General features: G+C 38.4%; 1 protein-coding gene across 1 annotated transcript; it reads right to left on the reverse strand.

Moving 5' to 3' along the window:
• Positions 1-685: 685 nt before the first annotated feature.
• LOC116716908 (solute carrier family 2, facilitated glucose transporter member 3) lies at positions 686-13,646 on the reverse strand. The gene is given in 11 exon segments (XM_075074323.1): positions 686-2,899; positions 3,967-4,170; positions 4,252-4,353; positions 4,437-4,541; positions 6,073-6,260; positions 6,375-6,537; positions 6,823-7,063; positions 7,972-8,132; positions 8,361-8,468; positions 13,156-13,293; positions 13,431-13,646. Coding segments are annotated over 10 exon segments (1,536 nt in total). The 5' UTR covers positions 13,180-13,293; positions 13,431-13,646; the 3' UTR covers positions 686-2,659.
• Between the last annotated feature and the right edge of the window lie 5,170 nt (positions 13,647-18,816).

Raw genomic sequence — 18,816 nt, forward strand, 5'->3', positions numbered from 1 at the left:
ACGCGTCCAATTGGTCAAGGATTCCTCCTTCAGCAAGATAATGAACCTAAACATAAGTCCAAGCTATGCCAGAACTACTTCAGGAAAATTTAACAAGATGCTAAGTTTGAAAGCACGACTTAGACCCAGTCAGGCTGGTTTGGGATGAACTGGACAGAAGAGAGAAAACAAAGCAACACACAAGTGGCACATGTTTATGGGAACTTCTGCAACAGATATGGGAATAATTTATTGAAGAGTGTTTGATTTCTGTTGTAGAAAGAATGCCACAAATGTGTTCAGCTGGCTAATCTGCCAAAGGTGGCTATTTTAGAGGGTCAAAATCTTACAATAAATTATGATCTACGAGTTAATTCCGGTTTTATCTCCAATTACTTATTTGAATGTTTTCACTTCTGAGTGCGATGAGACATTAAACTGCCTAATTTCCAATAACAAACTTGGAAAACTGCCTTGTTGTAAAACTTTTAACTGGTGGTACAATATTCTTCTGGCTATTTTACCTCTTTCTTTTTTTCGTGGAAAATACTGTTGAGACACTTTGGGCAATAATTGCACTCGAAGGGTAAATATGCAGATTTTAGTCAAAAAATTTGGTAATTTTAGCCCTTGTTTTGATATTCATTCCCAATTCTAATGTTACTGTATACTTCTCCATTCTCCTTTCTATTCAGATTTATGACAATGTTTTTTCATATTTTATTTTCTTTCATTTAGTACAATTGATTTATTGTTGCAGTTACACTCACTGAAACGCAGTGCATACATCTCAGTGTCAGTGAGATGTATACACTCAGTTTCAATTTTTAAAATTAGGGAAACACACTCCTATAAATGAGCTTTTACGACAGCAGGAAAGGGAAATAGAGACAGCCACAGCATGGAGTCGCAAATACTAGACAGACCTAATAAAGTTTTACAGAGCAGCAGTTACATTAAACATTCATGACAGCTAAATACTGCAGCACAGAAAACACACACACGAACATCCTCATCAGTTAAAGTCACACGTTACACATGGCAAGCTTAAATTATAACTTATAACAAAGGTCAGCTCTCATCTGAATGTGACTCTGTCATTATGTAGTTCGACTGGCTTTATTTACACAAATATTCTATTAGAACAGCAAAATATACAAATTGTACATGTGAATGGCAAAGCAGCATTATTGCGTTGTCTTTAACAATTGTGCAAAGAGCAAAAAAACATGAAACTAACAGCAAAACATGAGACTAAAAGTGAATAAAACAAATTTCGCAAACCAGAAAAAGACAAATTTTAGAATAAATATTACTTTTGAGAAAGGCGTTTGACTGCTGAATGCAAACTGAAAAGCTGGAATAAGAAAAGCACTTCTTCATCCAGTCTATGCAAACCCAGAAGAAAAATGCAACAGTACGAGAATCAATCTGGTTTCGAGCAAAGCCTAAACCAGCTGATCTTGATGCAGCAACTTGACTCTACAGAATATTCACACGTGATCTCATGTTATCAGTAACAAGTTTACATATTTAATGACACATTTTGTGCGTTAAACACTGAAATAAATGCAGTCCATTTAGTGTCTCCAGTCAACATCACAATTTCACAAGGCTGGTGACTTACAGGATGTGTTGTACATTAAGTTGTAAGTAAACAGGACTAATGAGAACACGTTATTTCAAATGGGCAAAATACTGTTTTATAGATGATAAAATGAAATATGATCCAGTAGTTTTTGCTGACATAATTTCAAGTACAATAAAACTTTAAATATTTACAAAAAAGAAATGAACAACCTGAGTTTCTTTAATTTAACCGCATATGCATGATGTAAAGAACTAGGTTATGGCAGGATTATTTTTTTCTTGTCATCAACATCGTTTTCTGCAGTAAAATCCTTAAACCGGAGCCATAAAGCTTGCGCTTGTGCTTTAGGGAAGAAAACACTTTTAACACAGTGTTTTATTTTTAAAATCAGGGCGCATTTTCTGTTTTTACAAAAATATTATATTTACTGTAAGTCCCCTACAAACCTGTTCTTGCCCTGTTTCCTTAGCAGCACAAACACAGCCAAATGCAAAATTTAAAACCCCATAAACAGAAAAATGCTGTCATGAGGTATCAGCGACAGCAAGGAGAAATGCCCTTTATGTGCTTAAAAATATGTCTTCAGTGTATAAAAATTACATTTTTCATGCTCGTAGGGGGTCTTCTTGCAGTGCTTTCTCTGCTTTTACTCAACCTTGTCCTCCCGTGGCAACAAAGCAAAGTGTTTTATAAAGGAACTTTTTTAATTCTTTAATTCATTTAGGGACCAAACTGACTTCATCCAATACCAGCTTTTCAGGCTTGACCTCAATACATAAACCCAGTAATGCCTGCAACCTTTGAACACTGTGGGCAGCTGAAAATTCAAACATACATTGATCCTCTTATGTGGCACAATGAGACGAGCCAGGGCTGAAGATGTCCCTAAACACTAAGCACTGGTGCAGCAGTCAAGTTTGGTCAGGATTAACCCTGACCAAACTTATATTTTTTATTAATTATAATAACTATAATACTATTCTTCATGGGGGAAATATTGTACAAAATAATTTAAAAGGAGTATAGTAACATTTTGACTCTTACAGGAAGAAGCTGCAGTTTATTTTCCCTCCATACCAGCCAATTTTATTACTGATTCTCTGAAGGTAGATCCACCATGGGAAGTTATTATGTGGTGGACAGGGGCGCCGAGTCTGGCCTGAGGACCATGGCGTCAGACACCGACGAGGGAGCGGGTTTGGCGGCGAATCCCTGCTCGATTTCATCGAAGGTCCGTCCTTTGGTTTCAGGGACTCGCAGGTAGGTGAAGATGAAGAAGAGGATCAGGAGGACCATAAAGATGAGGAAGACATATGGGCCGCACAGTTCCTGAAAGAAGGAAGGATATCTGTTATGCTACACATATTTTTATGTTGCCGTCAATGCATTTTTCTTGGATTTTCTGTTTGGTTCTTTGTCCTGCTGGATGATGAAGCCCCGCCCAAGTCTCGCATGTTTTGCTGCCTCTAGCAAGTTTGTATCCATTATTCCCCCTGTGATCGACTCCATCCCTGTTCCCATAAGTCTGAACAGCTCCTTTATGGGAAGCATCCCCACAGCATGCCGCTGTCACTACCGTGTGTCACAATGAGGATGGCGTGTCCAGGTTCATGAGCACAGTAAGTTTATCTCAACAATAGCACTTTGCGAGTGAGCCAGAAGGTTCAGTCTTGGTCTCATCTGACTGAAGCGCTTTCCTTCACATAATTCCTGAGACTTTTTATGGTTTTATTTCATAGCTTTCTTCATGCCAGGTTGAATTACTATGTACACAGTCGCCATGGATACAGGCAGTGTGTAACTACTTCTGAAGGCATTAGACGTATTGGAGAAAAGAGGTCTGGGTGCAACACACTTTTTAGGTTTTCGTTTATGAACATTTTGAAAATTACATTTTGAATTACTTTCCTTCCACTAATCTATACATGTTACTTTGTCTTGGTCCGTCTTTGTCAGGATCTGTGTTTTCTGTGTTCATTTAGAGTGTTTTGTGTCCTTGAGTCTCTTCGTTGTCCTGTCCTCCCCTTGATTGTTCCCAGGTGTGTCTCGTTCTGTGATTACCCTCCCGTGTATTTAACTCCACCTGTGTTCCTTGTTCCTCGTCGGGTCCTCGTCAATTTTTCGTCAATGTTAGCTTCTGTGTCGTCAGTGTTTCCATGTGCCTGCTGCTCGTTGTTTTGGACTAAGTTTTCTTCATTAAATTCATCATTCATCTAACCTGGGTCCGCTGCCTCTGCCTCACCCGCCCTCAACACCCGCACTTCATGACAGTCTTAAGAAATAACAATGAAATACGTGGAGGTTTGTGGCTGTAACCTGACAAAATGTGGAAAAACATTCAAGGGAATAAATATGGTCAGAAGGCACTGTATAAGTGATAATCTACTGCTAAATACCTCCAGTTTAGGAAATCCCAGCCCCACCAAGAAGTTGGCGGTCCAGTTGGAACAACCAGAAACGGCCATGGCTGCAGGTCGAGGCCCCTGAGAGAAGAGCTCAGCAACGATGAACCAAGGGATGGGACCCGGACCCATCTCGAAGCTGGCGACGAAGGTGAACACAGCCACGATAGCCAGGTAACTCATAACCTGGTTGCTGTTCTGCATAGCAAGGACAACACCTTAGATAAAATGCATAACATGAAACCTAATGATAATTAACTCATTGTGTGTCTGGCTCACCACTAAGGACAGGAAGATGGTCATGAGGAGGGCAGAGACCGCCATTCCTGCCAATCCAATCAGGTGCAGTGTCCTTCTTCCAGCCCTCTCAACGAGGAACAGCTGAAGCGCAGAGAGCAAGACTGGTCGATCAGTGGCCAGCAAACAGGAAACAAGATCTGAATAAGGACAATACGGACACTTACAGAGACGATGGTGAAGACAGTATTGACGACGCCGGCTCCGATGGTGGCAAAGATGGGCTGAGAGACACCAGCACTTTTAAATATGCCTGTCGAGTAGTAGAAAACCTGGAAAAGATAACGGTTGTCATTGTTGAGGAGGCGTTATTTAAGTTAATAAAACATGGTCATTTAAGGGAGTCTTCCCCTGTTGTTCATGAGGATGTACAGTAACACTGATGTATCAGTGGTAATGATATTCAAAAAATGTTAAATGTAAAATTATCTTTATATATAGACAATTGATGGGTGTTCATCCATATTGAACACATACCTGCACTTATCTATTTCAAAGTCTATATTCAAATTAACAGGTTTCTGCTTATAATTTATTTTTATAGAGCTAAATAAACTCTGGCATTAAAAGGTTAACAGTGGACAGAAGATGTTTTTTTCATCTATCTATAGAGACTTGGTAACTATACATCTATATAAATAACACACTTTGCTGCAGTTCTTTATCACTGAGCTTTGGAGACTTTAAGTTCTTAGCATAAATGTACGTAGATTCTCCTCCAACCTTGCTTGTCACAGTTCAACTTACTTTAACTTTTTTATTTTGCTCTGTCACTACGGACATATTTATGAAGATCAACACACACATCTGTCTCACTGATTTAATATGTTCTCTTGTCTTCCCCATTTGGAAGAGCGGGTCAGATAAATTGGTTTCTGTATCATGTCATGTTTATCCTTCAGAAAAACTGAATATTACTACTAAGAAGTTCCAGAAAACTGTGATCAACTTCTATACAGAAAAGTTGAATAAAAAGTTTCAGTTCTTTTTTTAAAGGGATTTAAAATCAATTTATACAGTTTTTACAATAAAATATCAGGTGTATCTCTTGAGTTTGTGTTACGTTTTACCCTTACTTAGAGGCTGAGGAGCAGTGTACAATTCTGATTTATTAATTATGCAGAAGTACAATTTAAGTGTTCACTAAGCTTCAAGCAACACAGTAAGTCGTCGTGTTTTTTGGGGCTTTCGTGCTCCTGAGGGAATGACTGTTTTTTCAGAGGCTAAACAGTCCATTATGTCCTGCAGGGAGTCCCACCAGGGATCTAAGTTTCCTGTTGCTTGCAGCTAAAAACAAGCTTCATTAGAAGTAAAAGTGAAGATTAGAAATGTTTTGTAATGCTACAAGGGACTTAGAGGTGTTAATACTCCTGATTTAAGGCCAGATATTTTTGTCTGATTCATTGTTTGTAGGAAAATATGGATGTGTGCAGCTTTAGCAGTGCTTTCATAAAGATATGGTTAAGAGAATAAGCTGCTTATTCTTAACCATGAACTTTAACCTTATTCTTTATTGACGCAAGGTCAATAAAGTTAATGTGTTTGGTGGAGTCCGATCAATGTTGGGATCGCTGGCTGCGCAGGCATTGTCATGACAGACATGACAGCTAATGATGAATCTAGACGGCCTTGTTGCGTAACCCTGTTGTCCAAATCTTTAATAAAACACTTTACGGGACTCCACTCACACAGTCCCAGAATCTCTCGCTATGTGATTGCCAAAAAAAAGTTCAAATCAAGCCGAGTGAGCGTTCCCGCTCGAGTTTAAAGATCTATGCTGAGCCACATGTGATGTATACTCACAGCGTTGATGCCAGACAGCTGCTGGGAGAGCTGCAGGATGATGGCGATGATGATCGGCTGGCGGTAATTTGGTGAGCGGAAGAGTTCGGGTATAGACACTTTCTTCTCCATAGCCATCTTCATGCCCTCCTCCTTCATCTCCTGAATGTCGTCATTCACATCATCAGTGCCGCGCAGACGCTCAAGGGCTGCGGCAAGAAGCGGATGAAATCAGTGGATGTAGACACAGAGTGAAAGGAGGATGCAGGTATCGTTTCAAAAATGTCAAAGACAACGCTGCATGAGAAGAGGAAAAAACAGACCTTTCCTGGCCTCATCCTCCTCGTTGAGGACGATGAGGAGGTAGCGAGGACTTTCAGGGCAGAAAGGGAGCATGGCGCTCTGCATCACGGCCGGCAGGATGGTAAGAGCGAGCAGCAGAGGCCACAGACGGTCTGATCCCAAAGCAGCCTCCAGACCAAAGATCTGAAACACAACGAGGAAGAAATGAAGCACATAAATCGGACTAAAATTAATTCAAGTTATTTATTTATTTATACTTGTTAGTTTAATGTATTTTTAACCACTTTTAGTTAGTCTGCCACATGAAATACCATTAAAATACATAGTTTATGGTTGCAACATGAAAAAAATGAAATAGTTCAAAGGGTATAAATACTTTTTCAATCCATTGTCTTCCTAATAAGTTACAAAAGTATGCAACAAAGATCAAAAGCTAAAAAAAAGACTAAAGTAAGAAAACAAGCATACCTGCGCCACCAGGATTCCAACAACGACACCCAGCTGGTGCAGGGTGCCAAAGGCTCCTCGCAGGGCAGTTGGAGAGATTTCGCCCAGGTACATCGGGGTCAGACCAGTGCAGAGACCGCAGAAAACACCTATGACCAATCGACCAATGATGATCATCTCAAAGGAGCGACTCAAAGATGACAGTCCCATCAGACTACCGCCCAACAGAGCCAGGCTGTTCGAAAACAGCATCGATTTTCGCCTGGTTATTGGACAAAGAAACAGAGACAAACACGTCTGGATAGGAATTTATGAATGCTACTGGATATCTTGTGCATTGCAATAAATTATAAAGTTACCAAAAAGTTTATTTATTTCAGTTACTCAACTTGAAGAAAGCAAACCCCATTCATACACATACTGTTGATTTATTACACAAACGGAGAGATATTTTCAAGTGTTTGATTCTGTTCATTTAGATTATAATGACTTACAGCCAATGAAAACACAGATTCAAATACCATAAAGACCAACACAAAGATTAGTGTTTATATACTCCACAGTGTATGGGCTCAGTACTTAGTATTTGTGCCTTTCAGATGTTCCTCCAAACATCTGAAAGGCATGTTTAATTGCCTGAAAGGCAATTAAACATGCCTGAATTTCCTATTTAAATTCAAAGTTTATTTCTTCTGAAAAAAATACTTTTTTCAGAAGTCTGAACAACAGACCAGTCATTTGTCTCCTAGCCATGTGAATTCCTGTTTCCTCTGTAACTTTTTCTACCATTTTGTTTCCTTACTAAATTTTCTAGTGATATTCTTGGATACCACACTGTCAGCGGGTTTTTGGAGCAATGATCTTTTATGGATTACGTTCTATGTGAAGGATGTCTGCTGGACATCTCTCAAGTCAGCAGTTGTATTAAAGACCATATTTTATTGTTTTTATGTAAGTGACATTCCTAATTTCTGATCAAACGAAACTGGGTTTTTATAATCTGTGTCATTATCATCTAAAATAAAATAAGTAATGATATCTAATCATTTTGTGTCTAAAAAGTCTATAAAATAAATTAACTTTTCAATAATATTCTAATTTATTGAGATGCAACTACAAAAACATTTTTGCTCTGAATAGAAAACGATGCAAATATTCGCATCTGCCCACCTGCCGAATTTGTTGACAATGACTCCAACAGAGAGCGACCCGATCATGCCACCCACACTGAAGATGGCCACAGCTAAGCTCCACACCATGGTGTTGGCTCCCAGGGTAAAAGGCTGTCCGTAGCGCTCATTGGACACATTGTGGAAAAAGTCTCGTAATTTCTGGAGAAAAATAAAAAGGAAAAAATTTTCATTTTAAAGCAAAGTGAAATTTTAACTATGTCCACATGGGGGCAGGAGTAGACCTCAGCATTGCTAAAATAGGCACGTTTGATAAATAAATGAGGCCCATGTTTGGTATCACAGTTCTTACTTAGGTCGAAGTGACCCAGCTAGCATGGATGACACCAAATAGAGACTACAAATATGAGTGCATAACTCGACACACACCGTCTCAGGTGCATTGATGACTCCTGTGTTGTATCCAAACTGCAGTGAGCCAATCGCTGCTGTTGAGACACAGAAGAGAAGGTAGGGGTTCAAGTTCTTCTTGGGCTGCTGGGACAGAAAAAAGGCAGAGCGTTATGACAGGCCAACGCAGATGAAAGCAGATGGAGTTCGTGTACAAATGGCTCCCTGGGTTTGAATGCTGGATGTGTCCAATTCCAGGCTAGAAACAAAGCTCTGGTTGTTTACACGAACACTGGTAATTACACACAATGAGGCTTTTCTGTAAATGCTCTCCCTCTTGTTTTCAGATCAGCGCATTAGCAGCTGCAGGCCGAGTTCTGAAAGCAGGTTTTAGCGCACTGCACGTGTCCTGTGATTTGTGGGTCGGAGGTATTTCTCAGAAAAGGAGCTAAACAGAGCATAAATCCTTTGGTGAACATTTTCTCCTACTGGTTTAAGAATTAAAGTGGGCTCAGCTTTTAATAACTGGCTAATTCACCTGACAAAAATTGGTTACTGTGCTGTGACAAAGTATTTGCCCTCTTACAGCCTTTTTTCTCTCTTCTTGGTCACACCCGGATGTGTTAGAGCTTCAAACAAACTTTAATGGTGGACAAGCATAACCAGAGCAAAAACAAAACACCCATCCAGACCAATCTAACACACCAACACAGTTGTTTTACTTCTGCCAAACTGGAGGTTTTTCGAGGATTAACTCCCTGCTTATTGCTGTGAATGTCACAGGAATATCTGTTATATTAAAGCCTTTAATCTGGGGCTTAAATGGCAGACTCCAAAACCTTCAACTTTGTTTTTTTATTTATATACCTTCATTTCCCAAAGGTATAACCAAAGTGATCCTGATGTTAAGCCCACAACCTCAAGATCTTGAAAGATCTTCTCCTTTGGGATTTTCCAGAAGAGAGCAAAATTCATCTTTCTATCATTTACAGCAAGCTGTCCAGGCCCTGAAAAAGCAAAGCATTTCCAGACCATCACAGCACCAACACCATGTTCAACTGTCTCATCAGTTCAAAGAACATTTAAGATGTTCTTCTGATGTCTCTAGGATGAGTAACCACTGTACCCTTGGAGTAATTTTGGTCAGTCGGAAACGTTCACCACTTTTTTATGTCTTCTCCATTTGTGGATAATGGCACTCACCGTGATTCAGTGGAGTTCCAAAGCCTTAGAAATGGCTTTGTAAGCCTTTCTGGACTGATAGATGTGAGTAAATGAGATAGATTGGTTTGTATCTGTGGCCGAATTTCTTTAGATTGCAGCAGGATGTGTTGCTTTTTGAGATATTTAAGCCTATACTTCATCCTGTCTGACAAGTTCCCTTTAAGTTATTTCTCGATTCTACAGATCTATCAGTAATCTGACCATAATCACATTTTTAAATATGACCAGGTTGGTTTGAATAGATTTTGTTCTCCTGATAAACAAAACGATTACTTGAAAACTTTATATTTCCTGGTTAGTCTGAGAATTTGATTGATAAAATCAAAATGCAAGTGTAAAACAGAACAAATGTGTACGTGGCTAATTCTTTCTCACAGTTCTCTACAACGTTGCCAAAAGTGAAAATTGTAGAATGTAAAGAAGCAGAAATGAATCCATGTGTTTATGAGGTTGCGGTTTTAAACATGCTTTGTGGAGGCAGCACTCTAAAAAGTTACAATTTGACTTAAAAACTGACTGCATAACCAAATGTCTTTCAAATTACTAAATCACTGAGTACGTCATGGGCAGTGGGTCGAGTCTAATAGAAAAGGTTTGCCATCCAAACAGCCTCATTATCAGACAGAAATGCTTTTTTTCCCCTGTCTATTTCCACTGCTGCTGACAACTTGAAAAAAGGCTAACTCATTGTGTACATTGTTTTGTTTAATTGGTTCCCATGCTCACATCAAGAACCTTTTCAGAAACAAGCCGACCAAAATGAGCACAAAAAGGTCTGTCCTGTCTTTCATCATATCTCTTTCTGCACAGATTACATAAGTCAGCCTTCAAACATTATTATAGTTCCCTCCTCATGTTATTCAGGACAAACTGTTTAAAAAAAAAAACTCAGAAAGTCTCCAGAAATAAAACAGCCATTTATCTTTTTTTTAACAGTAGAGAGAAGCAGTATGTTTGCAGCTGCTTGCATCAGATGCCTCTTAACGTAAAGCTCCAGCCGAGTCACTGTGAGCCAGCAAAAAAACAGGAAGTCCTGAATTTTTTTTAATGACAAATGGCAAATCAATGATAACATTAAAAAAAACATCAGTAGGTGACGCTTTTAGTTTTAGCAGAAAATCTCACATCCTAAATTTCAAACACTGGCATTAAAGTGATGTGAAAACTTGTGGCAGTGGCTTTCATGGTTTAGCTCTGCTTTGCTCGCAGGTTTGGGTTGCACATATTTTCAAGAGGAAACAGCATTTTTGTCTGAAAATGCAGCACAGAGATCCAAGACAGAATAACAGCAAAGAAGTGAAGGAATCAAAAACAGCAAAAATAACATGCATTTTATTCCATTACGATGCAGAACAGAGCGAATGCATGTGGATTAACAAGTGTTAATGTTATTACGTGCAAGATACAGTATTTCTGATGATCTAGACAATGTTAGACTTATAATAACTCAGGAAAAAATGATCAGGGTATGAAAAACATGCAACTCAAAACAGGGAGTGGCCATGTGTGCAAGAAGCAGCGGCGTCATATGATCATTCCATGGCTGCATGAGGGGCTGTAGCAACATGTTTCAGAGCTGGTGGTGGCACAGACATACAACCACCAGCATGTCAGAGTACACCAGTCTGTTTTTGTGCATTTCATGAAGGCTGTCATGAAGATGCTGCACAACATCTCAGATTTACAGTAAAAATGATCAGAATTTGAATAAGACTACAGAGTAATATATTACTAAAAGTTGAGATGATTATGTGATCTGTGTTAGTTCTTGTGTGGATATATTAAAACTGGACATCCTCTGTAAAGCCCCACTGTCCTATTTTATTTTATTTTTTTACTTTTCTTACACTCACTGGAAAATAATTGACTCATTAAAAGCCACAAGCGATTACCCTGGTCCTGATTTTCTTTACAACGTTTAACTTCCACATTCATGTCATCTTGCAATTAGCTTCCCCATCACAGATGAGGCAAATGTTTTAAGCAACATCCACAAATGGAGCAACTGCTTACAAAAGACCAACTACAATAAATGTTTGAAAAGGTGTAGTTTGTTATAAAGAATACAACGCTTTTATTTGTTGCTTTCAAAAACATGTTTATACAAATCTTGTCTCATTCTGCTGGACATTGCCGGAAACATCTTGCATGTATGTGGTAGAAAAACTTCAAACTCCACAGATGTCCTATTCCTAAGGTTTAAAGCTCTTAAAATAAGTTACATAATTAAAACAGCAATGACCCTCCACCATTAGGAACAGCTTACATCTGTTACTTAAAAAAAAGCAACAAATTACAAAGAGGTGATATTCTGTACAACAAAGTATTAGAGCCATACTAAGAAAAAATATATAATTACAACAATAAAGTCATAATAATGCAATAACAAAGTCATAGTATTACGAGAATAAAGTCATAATAGTATGACTTTGTTATTCTTGTAATATTATTTTCTAAGCGCAGCCCTAATACCCCGAATAAAGTTTCTTTCTATCTATCTATCTATCTATCTATCTATCTATCTATCTATCTATCTATCTATCTATCTATCTATCTATCTATCTATCTATCTATCTATCTATCTATCTATCTATCTATCTATCTATCTATCTATCTATCTATCTATCTATCTATCTATCTATCTATCTATCTATCTATCTATCTATCTATCTAATATTCTGTCATAATCCTGCACAATAAGCACATTGAAAACTAAGATTTGAATCAAGTGGCTATTATGCAATTCACCGCTATAAAGTTAAGCACCAATTGCTCTTCTGCAATCAAATCTTAAATTTTAGTTCTCTTCCTTTTTTCTTCTTCTTCTTCTAAATAGTTTCAAAAACATCTAAATGCAGTTTTAGACCCACAGGTTTTCCATCCTTAGTTAAATAAATATTTGTTGAGTCAAGAGATGTATAAACGATGCACTTTTTAAAAGACTTTCTATTCAGTAAAAGATAGCAAGACTTTTCAACTCAGAAGGCTCAAATCAAAGTAAACTGGTGTTAAAGTCTATCTTGAGTTGGACGTGCTTTGTGATTGCATCAAACTGGGTCCAAGTGTCACCTCTATTGACTGCAAATCAATACGTCTGAATGGCTATCAGCTGAGATAATTACAGTGTTTCGGTCTTCAATAAAAGCCCCTACATCATGCAGCACATTTTCATTCTAGTTTTTGGTGCAAATATTATGACACACTGCAATAACACCAGTTTTACTCAATATTCTAAAACTTTCAGAATATCATGTAAGGGCTCTGTTTTTGCTACACATTTTCTACGGCGTCATCCCACTTTTGAATTGAATTGAGCTGAATGCAGTAAACTTAAGGACACACAAGTCCCAACTTGCCCCCTAAGAATCCTGCCTTATTTTTTCTATCCTTAGTCATGTCCTGAAGTGCTCAACTCTCATCTGGAGCTCCTGAGTGGAAAAATACCACAGCACTGGAACCAGGAGTTCTGTTACCCAATTTGATAAGCTCACGCATCCATTACAATGTAACTAATGTCGTATAAACATTAGAGCTTGAATGTTATTGCAAAATAGTTGTTAAAAGGATACCACTAAGTTCTGGTGTAACATGTGAATGGCTTTTTGTTTACCGTGCTGTCGTCCAGCGCCTGCATCTTGTTTGTTGCTCCTTAAAAGATGTAAGGGTGAACACTTCTGGGACTCTTCAGAGATGGATGTTTCTACTGCCTAACAAGCAAGCTCTTCTTGGAAAACTGCCACAGGAAAACCTGAAAACAATCAAAACAAATAAATATATATAAAAGACAATATTTAGAGCCTTCGGTACAATAACTTTTAGACAAATGCCAAAGCATCTTCTCAATATCAAATAGATTCTGAGGAAAACTAGTCTGAGAACTTTTACCGCAGAACACCACACGCCAGAAGAACGGGGATGCTGACCTGAACTATGAATGAGTTCAGCAGTTAGACACTCAAACTTAACAGTAAACTCCTCCCTTCTCTTCCGCACTCACTCTCCTCTTTTGCTCCTCCAGTTTATGACACCGCAAAGTTTGTATGAACTGTTTCTAATTATCACTAATAATACAGTAACTTCATCATGTAAACTTCATATTGTGATCTGACTTACACAATTAAATTCGAATAGTGTATTTTTCTAAGACGAGGTTACAAACACACTTTTAATATAAGGCATATAAATAAAAAGTAATTAAATAAAAATGACTAATTACCTTTAAAGTGAGGTGGGTTTTTTTTCCTTTCAATCTTTTGTTTCAATAAAGAAATCCTCTCCAGATGTGTTTGCTCTGACAAGTGTTCACTCTATCTGCATGGGGGTTTTTTATACTGAGTGACACAACCTCGTCACGTTGCGTCTCTGTTATTCATGAGCAAATAAGAGCATCTCAAGTGAGTAACGCGTCCGTGCAGTGATGTCTGCGGAAACGCAGCAGACGCGCTATCGCTCGGATACGTGCTCCGGCGAACGTACACACGTACCGCGCATTTAAAAAGGGCGGGGGTGGAGCGGCAGAATAAAACCCTGCCGGGTGAATGGAGGCTCTGTCCGGCTTCTGGTGCCCCCGCTGGCCGCCCACCGAGGCTGCTACAACAAAGGCTGCACGCCCACTGGTCAGACCCAAAGCCTGGTCATGCAGAAATCATGAGACCGGCTCAGTGGGAGGTAAATGAACGGGCTCCCGTCTAATTCTTCCCCTAATATAATCTTTACAGCTGCCAAAAGCTTATTTCTGAACCTTAGCAAATTATCCAGGAGGACAAAAAAAAACAACAAAAAACCCAGTAACGTTTGAAAGTTTTTCTCCCCGTCTTAATGAATATCATTCATTGAAGCATAGATTAATTCATAACTAGTTTGGGCCTAAATGCAAACTGCTGTAAGCATTTTTTTGTGGAAGCTCATTGCCTGTAAAATAGGGGGAAATATACCACAAACACAGACAGAACTGATACAGGTTAGAAAGAATACAAAAGAAACTAATTTAACAAAACATAATTTAAGTACCTGCAGGGTATACCTTCAGAGAAGAAGGTAGTGTGCAGGAGAGGTGAAGAAAAAAGTGCAGGAAGGGTGGAGTGGATGGAGGGATTTGTGACAGACGTGCAAGATACACAGGTAGTATCAATGATGCAATCAGACTTGCTACAGCGGGCTTACTCCACCCTGGACAAGCCCAACAACATAGTAAGGACTACTTTGACTCCCTTTAATTATATTCAGCCTGAGCTGAACCCTCTGGTCTGTTGGACTGAGGATTTATCTGATGTGAATATTGCAGATTTAAATCATCCAGTAACCCACAGCATTGCCACCACCAGAGAACTGGGCCTTTGACAAATATATAGCAAAAATGTAAACACAGTGCCTTGAAGACATTTTGATACCCTGGAGTGTTTTTGTGTTTTTTTATCAGAAAGCCACAAATTTCAACATGTGTTATTAGAGTTTTGAGATAAAGCAAATCTGAAGTTTTTGTGTGCATTTGTTTTCATCCCCACTGAGTCTGCAACTCTTTTGGGGTTTGTGTCTACCAGCTTTGCATGAGACATGGCGTTTCTGCTATTTCTTTGCAAAAGAGCTGAAACTCAGTCAGATTGGGAGAAGAACTCATGAATATCATTTTTCAGTTTTTTTTTCACAAATTCCCATTTGAATTTAGGTCTCAATGACTAAATCCTAGCTTATTAATATACCCATCTAAATCATTCTATTGTACAGTAGCTCGAATGCCGGCCTGGATTCGTGCTAGATTGTTTCTGCATTCTGGATTGTTCTGCAAGCCAAAGCATCCCTAAAGATGTTAGGAAAAGTAACTGATAGTGGACAAAGTTACAATGAAACTAATAAAAGAAACTAGCAAAGCACATTACATATCCTCACAACTTGAGGGCCCATTCAGGGGAATCGCCATGAAATTGGACTTGATTTGGAAAGGCACACGCATGTCGATATGAGGCCCCACAGTTGACAGTGGATGATAGAGTGGAAACACCAAATATGAAATCAAAGGAATTGTCTGTAGATTTCCGACACAGGATTGTGTTGAGGCACAAATCTGGTGAAGGATACAGAAACATTCCTGCTGCTTTGAAGGTCTCAGTGAGCTGAGTGGCCTCCATCGGTTAATGCTAAAACAGCAAGATAACACTATGGCAGTGCTTTTCAATTCCAGTCCTCAGGCCCCCCTGCTCTGCATGTTTTAGCTGTACCCCTATTTCAGAACAGCTGATCCAAATGATTGCATTACCTGTTCTGCAGCCATCAAGTACTGCAGAAGCCTGTTAATCACTCATAGATTCAATCCAGGTGTGTGGCAGCAGGGAAACACCTAAAACATGCAGGGCAGGGGGGCCTGAGGACCGGAATTGAGAAGCACTGCACTATGACAACGCAGCCTCTTTCTGCAGACTGGTTGCGCGCGCATCCGCCGTGTTTACAAACAAATAACCCCCCGCCCCCCATAATTTTCTGGCGGAACAAGCCAACTGGTTGAAATTTCATGTTGTTGTTTAAATTAAGGTCAAAAGAATACACACTATAAATCTATTTTTGCATGTATAACAATGTATAACAATAACGTTATGCCATAACTGGTTAAGACATGATTCATTTTGTATTACTAATTCAATAAATTGATAAATGTTGCTGACTAAATTGACTGTTTATTTAGTCGACTAAAACTTTATTATAATTAAAAACTAGACAAAAACTGAAACGATTCCGATGATTAATTATGACTAAAATTAAATTACATTAATTTCGTCCAAAGACTAGACTAAAACAAAAATTTGCAGTCGAACACTGGCGTGCTTCTCTTAACTGAAGATCTTTTATTAACGAATTTGTTTTGGAACTGAAATACAACAGAGAAAGGAAAAATACATTACAAGTTACTCTGATTTTAATGCTACACTCAAAACGTTTTTGCAACTGAAATATAACAGAAAGGAAATGAATTACTTGCTAATATGCTACTAACTTAAAAAAAAAAAATTATTATCCAAATAAAACAACCACAACATATGTCTAAGTGCCTTTTAAACACATACATACTTACAAAGTTTTCCGAGGATACAAAGCGACTACAGGATATTCAGGGTGTTCATGAGTCCTCTTCTCTCTCCTAACTGCCTAAATTCTTGTTGACATGGTTACCGGAGAAAATTACGTCAAAGATAGTTTGCACAAATGAGCGATCACTCGGACATGTTTTTACAAAGACAGTATAACAAAGATTTTTGTAATACAAATGTGATACTCTGATAAAATTTGAAACCATTCTTAGCATAAATTCAGTCATACAATTTGCTACCTATGAACTTACTTACCAACTTATTAATGTCACTTATTTTTACTATAAACTAATTTACATTATTTGACCAAATAATGGCAAATTATTTGGTATTATTTGGTCAAATCTAATAGTTTATGTGTTAAATGTTCAGTTTAACAAATAAACAGGGCATTTATGTGTTAAGCTCATGGATATACTGCAGCATTGTCACAGTAAGGAGCACCAACAGGTTATCTCTTTGGTGATTGAAAAGTCAGTAAAAGAGTCTAGAGTTATCCTGAACAGTTTAACTGACTCTCACTAATTGATGTACAACCAGTATTGAGCCCACAGAGACAGGAAGATAAAGACCCACTGTAATGGAAAATTTTATAATGTGCTCCTCACCCCTCTTCTGCTTTAGGTATTTCTGCATTGTCTTATCATGAGATTGGTCAAGCTGCTCTCAAGACTTATGCAGTGTCATATGACAGCAGGGGAGAGCTCCGTGATCCAGGAGATTATCTAAGTGTTACTACCCCAAGGTAGAACTTATCTGCCCTCTTTAGCATGAAAGAACAACCCCCTATCCTTAACAATAGACAAATGGTAAGACCATATGTGTTGGGCTCCACAGGATTCTTGGTACATAACAATCAGGGATTCACACCTATTGTCCAACCAAGTCTCTCTTCTCTGACCAGAACCTATAAAAGGAAGCCAGATCCACTGCTGGTCAGAGCAGACTGACAGAGTCATTTGACTCTATCAGTCTGTTCTCACCTTGCAAGGTTTTAATACATTTCTTATTTTCTTCCCATCCAGACTCTTGTTAAAGTAATTTTTTTTCCACAACACCCACAGACACAGTTTGCTATGCACAAGCTCATTCCAAGGGTTTTATTATCAGAAACCAGAGTTTTTGTGAGCATATAAAAAAATTGGAGATACAGATTTATGCATGTTTCATTCTTATTGCTAAACATTTTAAACCTTGCCTCTATGTGTTTTAAGGTTTTGATAACTGATTGTATAATGTTCCGGCTTTTCTCATGTGTCTCCAGAAACCATAAAAAGCCTTAGAAACAACAGCTTTTTAGCGCAAAGGAAAGGGATACAAAGAAATTATTAAAGAGCAATAAACAAGAGTGGAAAGATGAAAGGCAAGTGTTCAATGAAGAGAGGCATCCTGCACGAGATGGACCTCTCTGCTGGCCCTTAGACGGATAGACAAAGTTCACATCAGGGGTGGAGGTTGAGATCCACCCTCAAATGACTCTTGAGGTCTTTGCGTGAATTGGGAAATAACCTTCCGGCGTCAGTTCCTGGCTTTGATGAAATACAGTAGTGAGCAATGAAAGTGGAGGCTGATTGCACTTGGGTGTTTTCTCAAGCCAGCTCAGACTTGCAAAATACTCTGAGTCTCATTGACCTTTTTACGTGTAAGTTTTGTTAAGGGTAAATAAAACTGCAAGGATGTAGGAGTGTGCCACAGAGGAGTCATCAATTTTTACCTTTGGTTTTTTTTAATTTATTGGAGTCTTGTTTTTAAAGTTTAACTTTAACTTTTTTTTTTCAATCGATTGACCTACAGTCTCATGGCTACACAGAATGTATCCCTTTGTAGCTCTTACATGGTCAAATATTTGGTACTGTCGACGCCTTAGTCCATACCAACCAGGAGAAGTTTTGTAGCAACTTTGATAACCAGAGAGTTCAAAGCATTTTATGCAATCTACTAAGAGTGCTGTGGATAAATGCAGTAAAAAAAAACAATGGTTAAAAAAAAAACAAAAAAACAATAGAAGTAACAGATCTTTATAGTTTGGTCAAAGGTGTTAGTGCAAGAGGAGATGTGATCAACAATCAATGACATATCGCATGATTCAAAGTTTTCAGAAGGTAATATACAAATAATCTGTGAGATTTAAGCACTTTTATGATTATTAATTTTCACAATACTTCTAAATACTTGACTACTAGGACAAAATA

Source organism: Xiphophorus hellerii, chromosome 3 (genome assembly GCF_003331165.1).
Source record: "Xiphophorus hellerii strain 12219 chromosome 3, Xiphophorus_hellerii-4.1, whole genome shotgun sequence".
NCBI classification, from domain to species: Eukaryota; Metazoa; Chordata; class Actinopteri; order Cyprinodontiformes; family Poeciliidae; genus Xiphophorus; species Xiphophorus hellerii.